The sequence below is a fragment of the Acanthamoeba castellanii genome (genome assembly GCF_000313135.1).
Source record: "Acanthamoeba castellanii str. Neff unplaced genomic scaffold scf7180000084669, whole genome shotgun sequence".
Classification (NCBI taxonomy): domain Eukaryota; phylum Discosea; order Longamoebia; family Acanthamoebidae; genus Acanthamoeba; species Acanthamoeba castellanii.
In genome coordinates this window covers 116,217-133,489 of record NW_004457554.1, presented here as the reverse complement: position 1 = coordinate 133,489, position 17,273 = coordinate 116,217, and the positions used below count along the sequence as shown (strand labels likewise).

General features: G+C 58.9%; 5 protein-coding genes across 5 annotated transcripts; 3 read left to right on the top strand and 2 right to left on the bottom strand.

The window, feature by feature from the left end:
• Positions 1 to 432: 432 nt before the first annotated feature.
• On the bottom strand, positions 433 to 3,463 carry ACA1_112160 (dual specificity protein kinase; the record flags this gene model as incomplete). The annotated part of the gene is made up of 12 exons (XM_004342003.1): positions 433 to 650; positions 886 to 1,028; positions 1,134 to 1,441; positions 1,573 to 1,695; positions 1,811 to 1,901; positions 2,020 to 2,178; positions 2,246 to 2,387; positions 2,565 to 2,616; positions 2,710 to 2,768; positions 2,878 to 2,949; positions 3,040 to 3,128; positions 3,216 to 3,463. The coding sequence occupies 12 exons, from the start codon at positions 3,461 to 3,463 to the stop codon at positions 433 to 435; spliced, it is 1,704 nt and encodes a 567-aa protein (XP_004342052.1).
• A 786-nt stretch (positions 3,464 to 4,249) lies between these two features.
• On the top strand, positions 4,250 to 9,692 carry ACA1_112150 (RasGEF domain containing protein; the record flags this gene model as incomplete). The annotated part of the gene is given in 22 exon segments (XM_004342002.1): positions 4,250 to 4,405; positions 4,543 to 4,588; positions 4,701 to 4,861; positions 5,039 to 5,082; positions 5,100 to 5,169; positions 5,264 to 5,356; positions 5,441 to 5,512; positions 5,634 to 5,714; positions 5,825 to 5,915; positions 6,117 to 6,292; positions 6,392 to 6,462; positions 6,559 to 6,724; positions 6,793 to 7,288; positions 7,369 to 7,530; positions 7,678 to 7,759; positions 7,901 to 8,111; positions 8,231 to 8,308; positions 8,428 to 8,571; positions 8,702 to 8,860; positions 8,959 to 9,197; positions 9,332 to 9,403; positions 9,527 to 9,692. The coding sequence occupies 22 exon segments, from the start codon at positions 4,250 to 4,252 to the stop codon at positions 9,690 to 9,692; spliced, it is 3,036 nt and encodes a 1,011-aa protein (XP_004342051.1).
• Positions 9,693 to 9,826: 134 nt separating this feature from the next.
• Positions 9,827 to 11,563, top strand: ACA1_112140 (HAD hydrolase, family IIA subfamily protein; the record flags this gene model as incomplete). Its single annotated transcript, XM_004342001.1, has 7 exons — positions 9,827 to 10,167; positions 10,284 to 10,443; positions 10,543 to 10,641; positions 10,764 to 10,898; positions 11,054 to 11,210; positions 11,305 to 11,424; positions 11,517 to 11,563. The coding sequence occupies 7 exons, from the start codon at positions 9,827 to 9,829 to the stop codon at positions 11,561 to 11,563; spliced, it is 1,059 nt and encodes a 352-aa protein (XP_004342050.1).
• Positions 11,564 to 11,627: 64 nt separating this feature from the next.
• ACA1_112130 (regulator of g protein signaling domain containing protein) lies at positions 11,628 to 15,890 on the bottom strand (the record flags this gene model as incomplete). Its single annotated transcript, XM_004342000.1, is given in 13 exon segments — positions 11,628 to 12,020; positions 12,133 to 12,258; positions 12,350 to 12,428; positions 12,559 to 12,700; positions 12,811 to 13,037; positions 13,170 to 13,335; positions 13,483 to 13,580; positions 13,697 to 13,770; positions 13,911 to 13,998; positions 14,124 to 14,279; positions 14,367 to 14,844; positions 14,952 to 15,859; positions 15,877 to 15,890. 13 exon segments carry the CDS (start codon positions 15,888 to 15,890, stop codon positions 11,628 to 11,630), a joined length of 2,949 nt encoding a protein of 982 aa, XP_004342049.1.
• Positions 15,891 to 16,134: 244 nt separating this feature from the next.
• Positions 16,135 to 16,522, top strand: ACA1_112120 (uncharacterized protein; the record flags this gene model as incomplete). The annotated part of the gene is made up of 2 exons (XM_004341999.1): positions 16,135 to 16,276; positions 16,422 to 16,522. 2 exons carry the CDS (start codon positions 16,135 to 16,137, stop codon positions 16,520 to 16,522), a joined length of 243 nt encoding a protein of 80 aa, XP_004342048.1.
• Positions 16,523 to 17,273: the final 751 nt, after the last annotated feature.

The following is a 17,273-nucleotide window of genomic DNA, read 5'->3' as shown; positions in this document are numbered from 1 at the left end:
TTCTACTCTTCTCTCTTGCTCTGCGATCTACGCCCTCTTTTCCTTCAATCCTTGACACAACAAATCGATGCTGCGGTTTTACGTCTGCCCTTCCGTGCCGGACAATTTCCAGACACCGCCATTGCGTGGAGGCCGGACATGTGCATACTGGTGGTACAACTTTGGTGGTTTTACTTGTGTGTGCTTGGTGAAGCCACAGGCGTGTCATCTCCCTCTTCCTCCTCTTCCGACAGTTGATCAAAACGTGTGTCTAAATACATCAATGCATCATCCCCATGGGGATCTCACGTGGCTGGCTTGTCCACGACCATTGCAGCTCGCTTGGGTTTGGGTGGGGGGCGTTCCTTGTAGTGTTGGTGGTGCGTCGTGTGAGCAGCAGCATCAGGGGCCTTTGGCTGTTGGCTGGTGGTGCTGCCGGCGAGCGCAGGCGACTCACTTCCTGCCGCCCCGGGCGTAGTCGTCGTCGCCGGTGTACCTGACGTAGCCGCCCAGGTCGACGCTGCCGCCGGCCGAGAAGAGCTGGCTGTACTGCGAGCCAGGACAGGGGAAGCGCAGATCGAGCGCCTTGGAGAGCTTCTCGACCAGCTCCGGCAGCGAGGGATACGTGTGCTCGTCGTTCACGCTGAAGCCCTCCGCCGAGTGACTGATGCCTGTTGGTCGCAACACGACGATCGCGTGAGCACGATCAGTCGACGTGTGCGGTGGCTGTGTGTTGTGTTTGCGTGTGCGGTGTGCGGTGTGCGGTGTGCGGTGTGCGGTGTGCGGTGTGCGGTGTGCGGTGTGCGGTGTGCGGTGTGCGGTGTGCGGTGTGCGGTGTGCGGTGTGCGGTGTGCGGTGTGCGGTGTGCGGTGTGCGGTGTGCGTGTCAAGATAGGGAGGGTCGTACGGATGTGGGCGACCTTGCCGTTGGCGGACACCTTGGAGATGGTGAAGCAGCCAGGGTGGGAAGGGTTGGTAGAGAACCGCACCAGGAAGCACCCCGCACCCTGGCCGTTGAGCCGTCTCTGCGCCTCGCCCGTCTCGATATCACTGCGCACGCGTTCATGAAGTCATCAGAACACGATCGCACGACACGCACGACACACGGTACGACACGCACACGACACACAAAGTGGGTGGGGTGGGAATAGATACCCGTGGAACCAAGCCTCCTGGAGGATCTCGCGGATGGCGTCGAGGAAAGGAGTGCGATCCTTCTTCTTGATGAGAGGGCCGAACCAGTTCAGGATGTTGCCGAAGCGCTCCACGTTGACGTAGCCCTTCTTGTCGCCCGACTTGTTGTCGTGGTTGACCAGCAGGGTCTTGAGGCATCGCAGGTTCAGGATCTCGTTGGCCGGCACGTGGTCTTCGGCGAACTTCTGCGAGGCGTCGCCGGCATTGATCTCGAACTCGCCCGAGGCCGAGAGGTTGCCGCCGGTCCCCACCAACAGGTACGGAGACACCTGCACAAGAGTGCGTCGTCAGTGATTGAGTGATTGGAAAAAGCGAGACAGTGTTCCGCACACGCACACGCACACGCACACGCACACGCACACGCACACGCACACGCACACGCACACGCACACGCACACACCTCGTCCGGAGTGACGTCGTCTTCGGGGCGGTCAATTCTGAGGAATTTGTAGAAGGTCTCCACGAAGTGGTCCCATTCGGCCTCCTCCATCCGGATGAAGTTCTCCTGCCAGAAGCGACGACCCTGCAGGTAGAGACGAGACGAAAGCCGAGTAAGTCCTCTACGCACACACGACTCGAGAAAAAGAAGAAGAAAAAGAAGACAACAGAAAGAGAAAAGGTGTGAACGCGGCGGTTACCTGTTCGTCGTAGATGGCCGCGTGGATGAGGATGATGTCCAAGTGGTTGTTGACGTCCTCGAAGTTGGGCCTCTTCCTCGGGTCGGGATGCCTAACCACGATGCGCAGCAAAATGCAAACATTAATTTTCCTCAATCAAGTGCTTCGTCTCCTTCATCATCTCCTCCACATTGTTTGATAAAAAGGAGGAGGGAAGTTGCTAAGCGCACCAGCAGGCCTCCATGAGTCGCCGGAGAGAAGGCGGGCAGTTGTCGGGAATGGGCGGCCGTTCGTGGCGGTCGCACACGGCCTCGGTGAACTCGTCGTAGTCGTCGTAGTGCGCAAACGGCTCCTTCCTCGTGAGGATCTCCCACAGCACGATACCAAAGCTGTGATGCACCGGATCAGCGCCCAAGCCCTCGAACAACAACATCAACAGTGGGCTGCGTTGGGTACCTGTAGACGTCGGACTTTTCGTCGAAGGGCTGGCCCATCATCACCTCGGGAGGCATGAAGAGGGGCGTCCCCTTGGCGCCGTTCTTCGGGTCCTGCAGCCAGGCGCGCTCCTTCGGCTTGATCTCGCTCAGACCAAAGTCGCCTGAATTCATCGATTCATCGCCACACCATCGATCGTCAGCCACGACGTGCGGCGTGGACCCACATATGAATGACAAATAACTCGAATTCCACCCGCTACAGCCCCAAAATGACCGCACAGCGAAAGGAATTTGAACTAGGCAACTGCGTAGCAGCGGCAGCAGAAGAGGGAACGTACAAAGCTTGACGCGGTAGAGATTGGCGGTCTTCTCGATGAGCAAGTTGGCCGTCTGTTGGTGATGACCACGGAATGTGACGTGCATGTCGTGAGTCTCCCACCCTCCGGAACAAGAACAGCCTCGAGCGGCTTACACTGAACGCACCTTGAGGTCGCGATGGATGATGGTCGGGGTCGAGTGGTGCAGCCAGTTCATGCCCAGCGCTGCGTCGTCGCCACCAATACAAGGCATCATGAGGTGAGTGCTCTTCCAGAGGAGAGGAAAGTGCGTGTTGTGTGTTTCGTGTGTGTGTGTGTGTGTGTCGTTGGGCACCAGCATCCTTGGCCATCTTCATGCGCTCGTAGAGGCTCAGGCTCACGTCACTGTGGAGAAGCGTCTCCAGGTCTGGCTCGCGCGCAGTGGCCACCGAGTGTGAGTGCGGCGAGAAGACAAGTCGCGGTCGAGCCATCGACACACGGTGTGGACCGTACGTACCGGTGTCCATGAGTTCGGTGACGATCTTGAATTTTCCCGGAACAGTGCAGGCGCCCATGAACAAGATGATGTTTGGATGGTGGTTGGTACTACACGCAGCCATTCATTTCATTTCATTTCAATTAATTACCTCCACAACGCCCAGGAATCGGTGCCGGCGGCGGGGGGGGGAGTACCTCATGATTTCGACTTCCTTACGGAAGGCGGCGAGCTGCTCGCGGTTGAGATTCTGAACGACGGGAATCTTGACGGCGACCTCCTTCTGGAAGCATGAGCCCTTCCACACGGTACCGAAGCAGCCCGTACCCAGCTTGGTCGAAAATTTAACCTCATTGTCGTCGATTTCAGGGCCATGAAAGAGTTTCTGGCCTGTGGGGGCAGAGGGGCGGCGAGGCTGAAGCCCTGGCGGTTGTTGGGCTCGCATTTCGGCTTGGGATAGAAGTGAAGAAGAAGAAGGTGCTGTCTTTAAGATGGAGCCGATTCGAGGAAATGAGAGGTTGCTCCAACGATGCTAAGAAACTAGGTGGTGTTTCTTCTTGTTCTAGATCTCCTTCTCCTTCCTCTTGTTCTCTCCACGCCCAACAAGTGTTTCGACGGGAGCGAAGGCTGTCAAGAAATATGTTTTCCGTTCACATTTCCTGCGGAAAACAATTTTCTTGGATTTTGAGATAGGCCCATCAGCGTTCTTCTGCCTTGACTCCATTCTCACCACACAAGCAAGAGACAGAACCTCCATTCAAGCCTCCCCATTTGTTAGTCCCTGGCAGCTGCCAGAACAGAATGATTCAAAAAGGCCACCACCCAGGCAGCCCTATCTTGAGGGAGTTGAAGGTTGGGCTGGCTGAAGTAATTTCAGACACAGTGGCCAAAATTTGGGTTGAGAGTTCAAAATTGAAAACGAACAATAAACGAACAAGAAGCCAGCCACAACAAGGGAGTGTTCCTACTCATCTGCTCCCAAGCGACGAACGACGGCCCAAGGCCGCACTGTCGCTGCCCCGCCCTCTTGCTGATCGCTTCGCATCCAAAAACATTACATCACCGCTGAATCTCTTTCTCTTCATCTTTCTTCTCCCGCTACGTGCTGCCTCTTCGTTCCCCTGAAAACGGCCCGACCGGCTCTGCATCTCCTCACGTCATCTCCTCTCGCGCTCGCGGACAATTGACCGACGATTCAAATTGAATTCAAATTTGAACTCAACAGCGAGCCATGTCCTGGCAAAATGGAGGCCTGAGCCCCACCCACTCATCGTCATCCTTATCGACTTCTGTATCTGCGATCTCCTCCTCGTTGCCGCCCAGCGCCATCCGCGCCCAGCCGGGCAAGCGCGACTCCATCATCCTCCGCAGCCCGGCCGAACGTAGAGTGCATCCATCATCGCCCTCTTCATCTGCGCGTTCGTCCCTCTCCCTCTCCTCTTCGTCCCTGCCCTCCACCCCGACCATCTTCATGGCCATGGCCGCCTCCTCTTCTTCCTCTTCCTCTCTTGCCTCCTCTTCCAGCGACTCATCCGCATCTACGTCGCATCTGCCCTCCTCCGCGGGCTCCGTCCCCACACGCCGCGCGGACCATTACGACCCCTATCTCTCCTCGTCCCCGTCTTCGCCTCTATCATCACCATCATCATCATCGTCGTCGTCTTCTTCTTCTACTTCTTCAGCATCGCTGACCACCACCTCGCTCTCGTCCGCGCTCTCGGCCACGGACGTGGCCTCGGCCCCGCCGCTGGTGCTGCTCAACGTCTACTGCCCGGACCGCGACGTGGGCATCCGCCTCCAGTTCACCCCGGCCTCCACCGTCGAAGAGGCCATCGACCAGACCGTGCGCCGGCTCTTCTCCGCCCTGCCGCCTCCTCCGCCCGCCTCGTCCGCCACCACTTTGACCTCGTCGTCGTCGTCGTCTTTACCGTCTTCGTCTTCGTCTTCGTCTTCATCGTCACCATCGCCTTTTTCTTCGTCGAGCTCTTCGATCTCGGCGTTCGGCGGCGGCGGCGATCAGGGGGCGTCGCTCGAGGAGGCCATACGGAAGCCGTGGCGCTTCCTGTGCCTGGCGAGCGGAGCAACGAGGGCGGCTCGCCGTTCTTCCTCTACCGCGAGCGCACCCTCGCCTCCTACAACCTACGCGACGAAGTACCGCAGCTCTCCGCCACCGCACACGTCGCACACGTCGCACACGTCGCACACGCACACACGCTAACGTGTGGAATCACGACTTTGTTTGCAGGACGAATTGGATCTGGTGTTGCCCGACAGGCCGCCGCAGCTGGTGAAGATCTCCATTCGCGACAACCAATCCAGCTATACGCAGCGCGTCGAGGTACAGTGCACGTTTCTCTCCATGCGCGCGCGTGTGTGCGGTGGTGCGTTGCATCTGAGCCGGCTGTTGTTCTCTCGAGCACAGGAGGACACGACTGTGTGGGAAGTGGTGCACAAGATCACGCGCAAGATCGCCGACTCAGCCCAGCATCCTCTGGTACGCCCTACGCGCGCTCGTCCTTTTATTTGTATTTTGTATTTTGTATTATTTTTGTATTATTTTTTTGTTTTTTCTGTTGTTGGCCATCAGCCAACGCACAGTGGTTGGTGCAATGCAGGACGAGTACGCGCTGTTCACCGCCGACGGCAAGTCTCTGAGGGAGGACGACCTGCTCGCTACCCACGCGCCGAGCATTGCGGTACTCTCTCTCTCTCTCTCTCTTTCTCGCCTCACATTTGTGTCGTTTACTTGCGACCGCTCCTGTATGGAACCGCCGGTGTTGGTGCCTGACCGCGGCCCTGTCTGCAGACGAAACTAGAGTTTCGGCGAATGCACCAGCAACTGAAGGATCTCAATCAGCTTCACCTGCGTGTCGTTAATACCTGCGGCGACCAAAAGGGTACGCAATGTCTACGGCTCGCGCTTTGCCTGACATCGATCATTCATCACGCACACTTGTAGCTCATCACACACGCACGCACACACACGCACACACACGCGCACACACGCACACACACGCACACACACGACACACACGACACGCACGACACACACGACACACACACACACGTCACGTCACGTCACACGCAACGCGGTACAGGGTTGAACGAGTGTCTGTTGGGTTTCAACCGGACCGCCCTGGTGAAGGACGTGCTGCGGCGTGCGCTCAAGCTGTTCCCTATCAAGGACCGCTTCAGCGCCGCCCTCTTCGTCCCGGCCTCACAGATGTGGATGCCCCTCGCGGCATCTCTCGACGAACTCCGCCTCGAAGAAAACGTGCGCCCACTCCCACCCACGTCCTGTGCCTGCTCTTCTCACTGTGTGTCGTGTGTCGTGTGTGTCGTGTGTGTCGTGTGTGTCGTGTGTGTCGTTCAGGCTGTGATTGAGCTGCGACCTTTGTACAAATCATTCACGCTGACCGTTCCTTTGGGCAAAGACCGGATCACGTACGCTACTCACCGCCCTATATCTCTGCATACACTCTTACGCGCGTGTCGTGTGTGTCGTATGTCTTTGGTCGTGTCGTGTCGTGGGTGTTGCAGGGATGTGTACAAGTTCCGAGCGCACGACACGGTGCAGGACCTGTACGATCTGCTTCTCTTCAACAACCTGCAAGTCAGCGAGTCCAAGGAGAAGTACAAACTGTGCAACAAGGCCGGCGTCGAGTTCCGCCCGCAGATGCCCATCTGGTCCTACGGCATCAAGTCGGTATGCACACGTCCCCCCAACCACATTCCAAGCGTTCCCTCACACTTGGCAACACACACGTTGTACAGTTTGAGGTGCGGGTCAAGCTGCAGCCGGTCGCGATTGTGATCATGGGCCGCGAGCAGGTGGTCGACATCGACTTCTCGGCGCCGGTGGACGACGTGATCCGGGTCATCTGCCGCCGCTTCCGCATCGACACCACGCAGACGGACAAGCTCACGCTCCACTCGCCCGCCGTGCCCGCGGCGCTCAACCCGCGCAGCTCGCTCAACGACCAGAACGTGCCGCCCTCGTGCGCGCTCATCGTTAAGATGGCTGCGGCTCAGCAGCTGCCCACGCCCAGCGGGGCGGCCAAAGCCGGTGACGCCGGCGGCGACGGGGCCAAGGGCCTGGCCATGGCCGCCGCGGCGATGGTGGCCAAGCGGTCGGGCAAGGGCAGCGAGAAGCCGCCCAAGGCCTCCAAGGCGGGCGGCGGCAAGGACAAGGACGGCGCCGCGGGCGATGGCATCACCGTCGGCACCGTCAAGGTCTCCCTCGAGCAGCTCCCCTCCACCCTCACCATCGGTACCATTATTTTTTATTTAATGGTTAATTGTTCTTTTTTGTAATGTTATTTCTTTATTTATTGATTTATTATGTTGCAGGCAAGGAGGACACGGGAAAGTACGGCGAGCGGGTCAATATATGGACCGAGCCGGAGGGTCCGCAGTACTGCACGCTGGAGACGGGGACCGACGGCAAGACGGTCCTGCTCGCCGGCACCCTCAACAAGCTCGTCATACACCTCACCTCCGCCACCGCCACCGGTAAGCACACAACACACAAACACAAATGCACAAATGCACAAATGCACAAACACACAGCACACACAGCACACACAACACACCTTCCTTCTCGCTCGTACTGCGATGGCTAAGCCCTGGTGTTGCGTCGTTGTCGTGGTATGATCTCAGATGTGCGATACATGCACGCGTTTTTGATGACCTATCTTTCCTTTACCAATCCGCGCACGCTCCTCAACAAGCTCATCGAGCGGTACCCGTTCTCTCTGTGTGACGTGATTTATCTATTTCTTTTATCTGTTTCTTTTATCTTATTTTTCGTTTTTGATTTCGTTTTCGTTTTCGCGCTTTCTGGTCTGTCTGTGGTGCTTACCCGTCGATGTCCTGCGCACAGATACCACGTACCGGCCGCGACCCACTCGGACTCCGAGGTGAAGCGAATCCAGCTGCGAGTGTGCAACGTGCTCAAGTATTGGGTGTCGCAACACTTTGACGATTTCGACCACGACCTCATCCAGACCGTGGTCAATTTTGTCGACGAGAGCCTGGCCGTCGACGGCCACGACTCTGTGACCGGCGTACTCCGCAACGCCATCGTGAAGCGAGTACGTGGCCACACCCCACCCCAAACCCCATCCATCCACATTCCACTGTTGGAATGCGCCACGTCACGCACTGACGTGTCATTAACTATTTTATTTATGTATTTGTTTGTTGTTGGCAGACATGTGGGCTGAAGAGCCGCGTCACCCGAGGCCGCGTCCTAATCGTCAGCAAGGGCTCCACCGCCCCTGCGCCCAAGGTATTACGAGAGCCTCAATCGATCAACCCTGGCAACCCTAACACCGCACGCACCGCACCGCACACGCACGCATGACGCAGTTGGAACGGAGGCACGAGAAGTGGCGGCGGTCCGTGCAGGTGGGGGCGGAGGTGGTGTCGGGCGCGGGCGCGGACGTAGCTATGTCCATTTTCGATTTTGACGAAGAGGAGGTCGCGCGCCAGCTCACCCTCCGCGAGTTCCTGCTCTACCGCGAAATCAAATCGTCCGAGCTGCTCGACCAAGTGCGTGCGCCCATCTCAGTGTCGTGTGCGGTGGTGTGTGTGTGAGTGTGTTGCGTGCGTGTGTGTGTGCGGTGCGTGTGATGCGTGCGGCTAAACGCTCGATGATGACGACGATGACGATGTGCCACAGGCGTGGAACAAGGAGAAGCTGCACCACAAGGCGTTCAACGTGTTGCACATGATCCAAAAGTGGAACGAAACGTCGATGTGGGTGATCTCGCTCATCCTCGAGCCCGTCAAGGCCAAATACCGCGCCAAGCGATGGGAGTCGCTCATCAAGATAGCCAAGGTACACCCCCCCCCCGCACGACACGACACGCATCGCACGACACGCACCGCACACGGCGCACGGTCGCTTACGATTTCTTCTCTTTTCGTTGGGCGCAGCACGTGGAGCGAATGAACAACTTCAATCTGCTGATGGCGCTGGTGAGCGGGATGAACAACGCGTGCGTGGCGCGGCTCAAGTGGACCAAGGCGCTCATGTCCCGCAAATCGCTGGAGACCCTGGAGCGACTGGAGACGCTGATGTCGCCCGAGGGGTCGTACAAGGCCTACCGCGAGACCCTCGCCTCCATCAACCCGCCCTGCATCCCCTTCATCGCCGTCCACTTGTCCGATCTCGTGTACGCAAACCACCCGTGTGTCGTGTGCGGCGGTGTGTGAGTGTCGTGTCGTGTCGTGTCGTGTCGTGTCGTGTCGTGTCGGCGTGTCGGCGTGTGTGTGTCGTGTGCGCTGAGCTCACTGAGATCGGGTTCAGATTTATGGAAGATGGCAACCCTGACGAAACCAACGGACTCATCAATTGGTACAAGCGGAGCCTCGTCCACAGGTACGCTTCAGCTTCTTCTTCTTCTTCTTCAGCACCTGCTATGTTGAGCTCCATCACAATGATGGACGATGCAGCTAAACAACACAACACGCAACACACCAAACAACACACCAAACAACACAGGGTGATAGACCTGTTTGGGCAATACCAGAACAGTGGGTACAACTTGACCTACGTGGGCGCGGTGGCGACCTTCCTGGACGACATGACATGCCCCAGCGAGAAGGAGCTCTTCGAGGTGTCCCTCCAGCGCGAGCCGCGCAATGCCCAGAAGAACCAGATCCTCTGATCCAAGAGAGGCCTCTGGCTCCACCCAAGTGTAATTTAAATATACCAAACATTCCTGCTTTTTCATTTACTTTCCTTTTTAGTTTTCTTGATCTTTTCATTGAATTAAAAATTGGTTTTAAAATCAATTCAAAGATGGAGGGTGCGACGGCAGGTGTGGGGCACGGTGCTGCGGCGGTGGTGCTGGACGTGGACGGAGTGCTGCACAAGGGGCCAGAGCCGATCGCCGGCGCGCGGGAGGCGCTGGAGCGGCTCGAGGCCGCCGGGGTGCCGTTCATCTTCGTCACCAACTCCGGCGGAGAGACCGAGGAGGGCAAGGCCGCGCACTACCGCCGCCTGCTCGGTTGGGACGCCATCTCGCCCGCGCGCCTCGTCCAGTCCCACACCCCCATGCGCGGCCTGCTGCCCCGCTTCGCCGACCGGCCGGTGCTGGCTGTCGGCTCTTCCGTGGCCTCCGCCACCCGCGTCATGACCAAGTACGGCCACCGACTTTTTATTTATTTTTTTCAATTTATAACAGAATCAAATTATAATTATAATTATATTTATAATTATTAAAACCAATTTAATTTAGCTGACGGCCCGGCTGTAGCTATGGCTTCACGAACTTTGTGACGATCCAGGAGTTCGCGCGGCGGCACCCGTTCCTGTACCCCTCCAAGCGCTACGACGAGGTCGAGCCGGCGGCGGAGACCACAGCGCCCCGTGCCCCCGCCGCCGCCACGGTGTTCGAAGCCATCTTCATTTTGAACGTACACACCAGTTGCACGCCATCGCACCGCACACACCGCACGCGCACACGCAACACACCCGCGAACGATATACTTTTAACGATGATGAAACCCGTGCAGCATCCGGAGGACTGGGGCGAGGCCTTGCAGATCTGCGTGGACCTCGTCCTCACCAACGGCAACATTTTGGACACCTCCAGGCGAGCCGCGCCAATCACCGTACAACAACCGCACACGCACACGCACACGCACACCACACGCACACCACGCACAACCGCACACGCACGATCGCACACTGCACACGCACAACCGCACACGACGCACTGTGCATGTGTGCTTAGGAAGAGGCTGGCGACGAGGAGCAGCAGCAGCTCCCGGTGTTCCTGGCCAACCCGGACCTGGCCTACGCCAACCAGTTCCACCTGATGCGATTCACCAACGGCGCATTCCACGTGTGCCTTGAAGCCCTGTACAAGGTGCGCCGCACAACAACACAACCACCAACCATCAAGTTTCGCTGTTTCTCATGCGTGTCATGCGTGTGTCGTCTCGTGTGCGTGTGTGCGGTGGTGTGTCGTGGTGTGTGGTGTGGTGCGTGTGGTGCGTGTGTGCGTGTGCGGTCGACTGACAGAGCGTTAGCGGGCGGGAGCTGAAGAGCGTGCTCTTTGGCAAGCCCTATCGGGCCACCTACGAGTACGCCATCCGCCGAATCACGGAGCTGCTGGAGCAGCGAGGCCACGCCGAGCCGCCACAGCGCATCTACGCCGTCGGCGACAATCCACTCTCCGGTACCTATGACATTATTTTAACATTATTTGTGTTTATTTCTTTATTTGTGTTTGTTATTTTATTTTGTATTTTACATTTGTTTGCTGCGATCAGACATCAAGGGCGCGAATGGAATGGGCTGGACTTCGATTCTGGTGCGCACGGGCTGCTTCCAGAGCACCGACGATAACGACTCGCAGCACCCGGCCACCCACGTCTGCCCCTCCATCACCGGTACTAACCACTCCCACCTTTCGCCTCAACAAAAGAAACAAAAGACAAGTGTTGACCATGCTTGCATGTGGCTCTTCTTCAACAACACACAGAGGCCGTCGACTACATCCTGCAACAAGAGGGCCTCGCGCACTGTTAGAAGAGGGCCTCCGTGTGTGTGTGTGTGTAAATGGAATTCAAAAATGATGACAACTCAACCACAATCAAGACAGCGAATCGGTTCGGCCCTTGTCGTTGCTGCTGTCGAGCGATGACGACGATGACGATGACGATGGACCAGACGAAGACGACAATGAAAGTGATGACGACGATGACGACGATGTCGACGGCGGCGATGATGACTCTCCTCGCTCCCGGTTGCGGTCGACCACCTCCTTCTCGAGCTTCTGCCGTCGCTCGTTGAGAGTCCGCACGAGCTTCTCGACCTGGTCCTTCGGGGCCGCCGCCCCGCCGGCGCCGTCGTCCTTCTGGTTCGGTGGTCGGCCGGCCCAGAGGCCGCCCGGCCCGGAGGTCTTCTGGAGGGTGGCCATCTCCTCGCGGATGGCGCTGCGCACCTTCTGCAGCTCCAGCTCCAGCTCCTCGTCCCGGTCCATTTGCTGTGTGCGCACACACGTGCGCACACGATCGCACACACGTACGCACACGATCAGATATGACACGCAACGACACACGCGCGCGACACCACACGCACACGGAAAGCAAGCGCACCTTGCGGAAGTGGAGGATGAGCCGAATCTTGCCGCTGACGAGTTCACCGTCCTTGCGGGCCTCGAGGGTCCACCAGCGGTCGCTGCTGTTGATGAAGAGCTTCGGCGACGCAAAGCTCAAGCACCCCTATCGCTCCATGATGGCGCAGAGTCAGCAACACGACACACACACACACACGGCAAGATCGCACACGACCGCACACACATGAGACACGCACCAAAAATTCGCCGGAGCCGATGACGTTGTAGTCCCACACCGTGAGCCACAGCTTATGAGCCTCCTCTTGCTTTACATTACTGTGCAACGCATTTGCCATAATGTGCGTTACGTCCAAATATGAGCAAATACTAAATCAAATGTAAATGTAATTAAATAATTAAATAATTAATTAAATAATAAAATAAATAAACAGGGAAGGGCGCGTACAAGAGGAAGTGCTCGCGCCAGCGCGGGTTGAGGTTCTTAAATACAGTGCGGGTGGTGCACTTCTGCTTCCCGTACTTGACCACCACGTACGGGTTGCTGAACCCGCGCTTGTCTCGCGCCACCAGATCCTTGGCTTCGATCACTGTTTGGCAACCAACAGCATTTTGTTACCAACCGCACACGACACAACACCCGACAACACACACACACATGACACGACACGACACGACACACACACGACACACAACGGACCTTCGATGCTGAGGAGGTGGTCGAGGGGCGACGTGTAGGGCTTGGCCTGGTCGGACCACAGCGCCCAGCGGCGCAGGGCGGGCAGGCCCTTCTCCTGCTGCTGCTCTGCCGGGGCTCCTCCGCTCTGGGCCTCCTTCCCGCCCGCGGCCTCGCGGCCCCGCACGGCCGGTGCGTCGTAGGCCGAACCCATCTCACTCAGCAGCCGCAGCTCCTTCTCACGTCGCTTCCTGCTTCCATTTTTCAGCACTCGCACACACAAGCACCACCGCACACGCACGCGCGCGACGGCACACGCGCTACCGCACACGCACACGCACATGCGCCACCGCACACGCGCACGCACGATTGCACACACGCACCTGGAAAGTTCGGCGGCGGTTTCTTCAAAATTGTTGTAGTACTGGTGGAGCATGGCCCGCTTCTGCTCGAGCAGGGCGATGCGATTGCGCTGCTCGCTCAGGCTCGCCAGCATCCGTTGCAGCTTCTCGTTCTCCAGCGCCAGCGCTTGTTTCACCTCCTCGAATTCTATCGTGTGTGCGTGTGCGTGTGCGTGTGCGTGTGCGTGCGTGTGTGCGTGTGTCGTGTGTGTCGTGTGTCGTGTGGTGTCGGTGTGTCGTGTGTCGTGTGAGGAGTTGGATAAACGGAAGCCGAGCAAGAGACTGCCGGCTGTACCGGCGGTGGTCCTGAATTCGGTCGACTGATAGAACTTGGGCAGGATCGAGCAGTGCACGAGCTCCTGAATGGCCCGCTGCGACTCGTCGAACATCTCCCTGCATGTGTGTTGTGTGTTGTGGGTGTGGGTGTGTGGGTGTGTGTTGTGTGTGTGGTGCGTGTGTGTGATTAGAACATTACTACACCCGAACACAAAAGGAAGGCCGATATGTACTTGGTGGGGTTGTCCAGCTTGGCCTTCACATTCCGCCCCATCGTGACGTCCACATTGATTTGCTTGGGCGCCTCCTAATGTATGTGCGGTGTGTCGTGTGTCGTGTGTCGTGTGTCGTGTGTCGTGTGTCGTGTGCGGTGGTCGTGTGTAAGCGCAAAACAAAAGAAAAAAGGCCAAATAGAGGACAACGAAGGAATGAAGGGGAAGCGCGTACCGGGGCCATGAAGGTGGAGTAGATGTGCTCGGCCGACTGTTTGATCGTGTCCATCGCACCCTCCTGCATGGCATTGGGGAACAAATTCCTGCGGTGGTCCACGCCCAGCGTTGGGCGATGACGTCAGCAAGCCACATTAAGAAGAGCAAGAACGAAAGAACGAAAGCGAAAAAAAGAATGAAGGCATTGATTGAAAAACGAGAGTTGTCGTACTTGTAGCGATGCACGGCGACGTAGAATTCAATGTTCTCGGCGCAGAAGGTCTTCTCGACGTGATGGTGGAAGATCCTCCGCATCGACGTGTTGCGCAACACCTGCTCCAGCGTGATCGGCGAGGCCTGGCGCAGGAACGAGGGCTGGTCCAGCACGCTGCCAAATGCGTCATGTGCCACGTCAGCCAAAATGGAATGGAATGCACGGAATGATGATAGTTACTGTGTGTGTGTGTGTGCGTACCTGTGGAGCCGCGCGTTCTGCGACGACGAGCGTAGCACGCGACGAGGCAGCGGCGAGCCCGCCGCGTCGGTTGTCGGCTCGCGCGCGTCGGATTGGATCTCGTCCCGCACCAGCACCGTGCCCATCCCTATCGCGTTGCCCACCCCAATGCCCCGCACCATGTCCAGCTCCTCCACTCCGCCGCCGCCGTTCCGTGGCGACGACGGTGACGATGACTGGTCCTCGAGGTCGAGCTTGTCGCGGGTGCAGTCGCCCCACTTGACCTTCATCATCTCCGACCGCGACACGTTGGGGTTGCTGGCGCTGCGGCCGCTGCGGCCGCTGGGGCCGAGCCCGCCGTCGGTGCTGGTGGTTGAGGGGTAGTCGTCGAGGCTGAGCGGGTCGCTGGCCCGGTTCGAGACCCAGGCGCCGGCCTGCTGCTTGAGCTGCTTGGACTTCTCGGTTCGCCTCAGGGCCGGTTCGCCCAATGGACTCGGCCCTGGAATGCCAGATGTGAGTTGACAACACGCATAACGCACGCACGGACACGCACACGACACGACACGCACACGACACGACACGACACACACAGTGTCGCAAGGTTACCGGTGTTGAATCGTTTGCGGAGGGCCATGACGGCGCGTCGCTTGGGTGCGATGACGGCCTCGTCCGTCGGCAGGTCGTGCGCAGTGTCTGGCCCTCCGATGCCGCCAGCCTCTCGCTTGGCTGGCTCGGCCTGCTGCAGGCCTGGCGGCGCGCCGTGGCTGACGGCCCCGTCTGCCACATCGTCGCCGCTCGCCGACGCCGACCTGCTCCGCTCTGCGCCAGCGCCGGCCTGGTTTCGCTCCTCAGCCGCCGCCGCGGCGCTGTCCTTCCGCCCGCGCTCCCGCGGCGTCCGCGTCTTGTTACTCCCCGCGCTGTCGCTCAGCTGGGTTGCGACCGGCGCGCTGTCGCCACTATCGCTGAGGCTGCTGTTGCTCGGCCGCCGGCTGCCCTGCTGCGATCGGCTGCCGCCCGCAGCCCCGGCCCCGAGCGCTGTCGCTGTCTGCTCGGTCGCGCTCTGGCCGTCACGCTGGCGCCGGCCGGGGCTCAGAAGCAGGTGCGCCATCTTGTCCAGCAGCGAACTCTTGCGGCCTCCGCTCTTGGGCGCACCGTCATTGCCGGCACCGGGCTCGTCGCCCACACTATGATCGTCGACCCAATTGGGCAGCGGGCGTGGGCGGGTCAGGTCGAGCGGGGCTACGCGCGGAGTGGGCGACCGGTCGGTCAGGCCTCCGCATGGCGCCGGTATCGACGGCTGTCGGGAGGTCGACGGGTCCCTGGTGGAGCTGCTCGGTCGTCGCTCGCGTCGCCCGCCGAGGGAGACGTCAGTCGCAGTGACGTCAGCGCTGAGCCGGACCTCGTCGGTGGCGCCCCGGCCCTCGACTCGACTCCGACTCCGCCGGTGCCGCGGCCTAGCCGCCGCGGTGGCCACGTTGTTCTGCGTCTTGTCCGCCGGCTCGCCCAGGCTCCCGCTCCGGTTGCGCCGCACAACGTTGTTGCCATTGCTGACCTCACCTCAGCAGTCTTGGCCTTGCCGCCACCGCCGCTTCTCTCTTCTCTCTTTCGTTCTTCCTTTCGCTCTTCTCTCTTTTCTGGCGCAGCGCCGGCGTCTTCTGATGGGTCTTTGCTGCCCCGCGAGCCTACGCTGGGCCGTCGCTTGCGCTGCTCGGCCGCCGGCGACGACGGTGCCACGCCCCCGCCTGCGCCAGCGCCGCCTCGCCGCTTTGTCGCTGGCGACGCCGAGTCAATGGCCCTCCTGATCTCTTCCCCACCCGCTGCGTCCCACGAGTCGCTCGCCCGTCTGTCGCGGGTCGACGACGCGTCCGAGCCCGCGCGCCGCCTCCGTCTCTCGTCTGGCTGGCCAGAGGCTGTCGCTGTCGTCGCCTCACGTCTCTTTTTCTTCTTCTTCTCTTCTTTCTTCTTTTCTTTCTTTGTCGTCGTAGTCGTCGCTCTTCGCTGCGGCTCATCTGTTTCTCTTTCGCTTTCGCGTTCGCGTTCTTTGTCTCTTTCTCTGCTCGCGCGTCGGCGTGCCAGCGCTGGGTCTCGGCCTGTCGCGGGCGCTCCGCTCGGCGAAGGGCGACCGCGGAGCCGCCGAGTCCCGCCTGGCCGCCGCCGCCATTGTCGACATTCCATAGTAGACCGCATGGGCCGGCACGCTGCTGGCGAGAGAATTGTCTGGCCCTCCGCTGTTGTTGTTGGCCCTCGCGATCCGCTTCTGCATTTCCTCCATCCCTTCGGCCAGCGTGGTGAAGAGGGCCACGGTCCGCTACGCTCCCGCACGTCGCGCACGGCCGGCGCTGACGTCGGGCTCGCCGCAGGAGCCACCGGTGACGGGTACCCTTCAGCGCTGTCGCCGCGCTGCACCGGCTTGTGCGGCTGCGGCGCCGCAGCGGCGGGGGCAGAGCCGTTCATTCCTCCGAGGCTGACGACAACCATACAAAAATAATTAGTCGTGATATTATTCTAAAAATGTTGTGCTACCCATAAATAAAGATATAGAAATATATTGGCATATTGATCGCGCCAGGGGGGAGCGAGAATCGATTGACGATTGGGCGGCAGAGCGTACGTGGTGTTTGTTCGCCCCCGGCAGGTCGAATCGAGGGGTGTAGAATGCGGGGATGAGGGGACAATCAGAAAAATCAGTTCCTTTCCAAGATGTGCGTAACCCACCAGGCCTTCTTACACTTCCACTTCCAGTTCTGCTAGAGCACGGGCCACTATCGTTAGAGGAAACGTCGCTTAAAAGAAAACGAATATTACCTAAACAAGAAAGACACACCAAAAAAGGATATGACCGTTGAACTGATAATAATCTTTTTATAATTCTGAATGTAAATTATTGGCAATAAGATATAAATAAGTAGCTTTGAGGGAGTGACAATG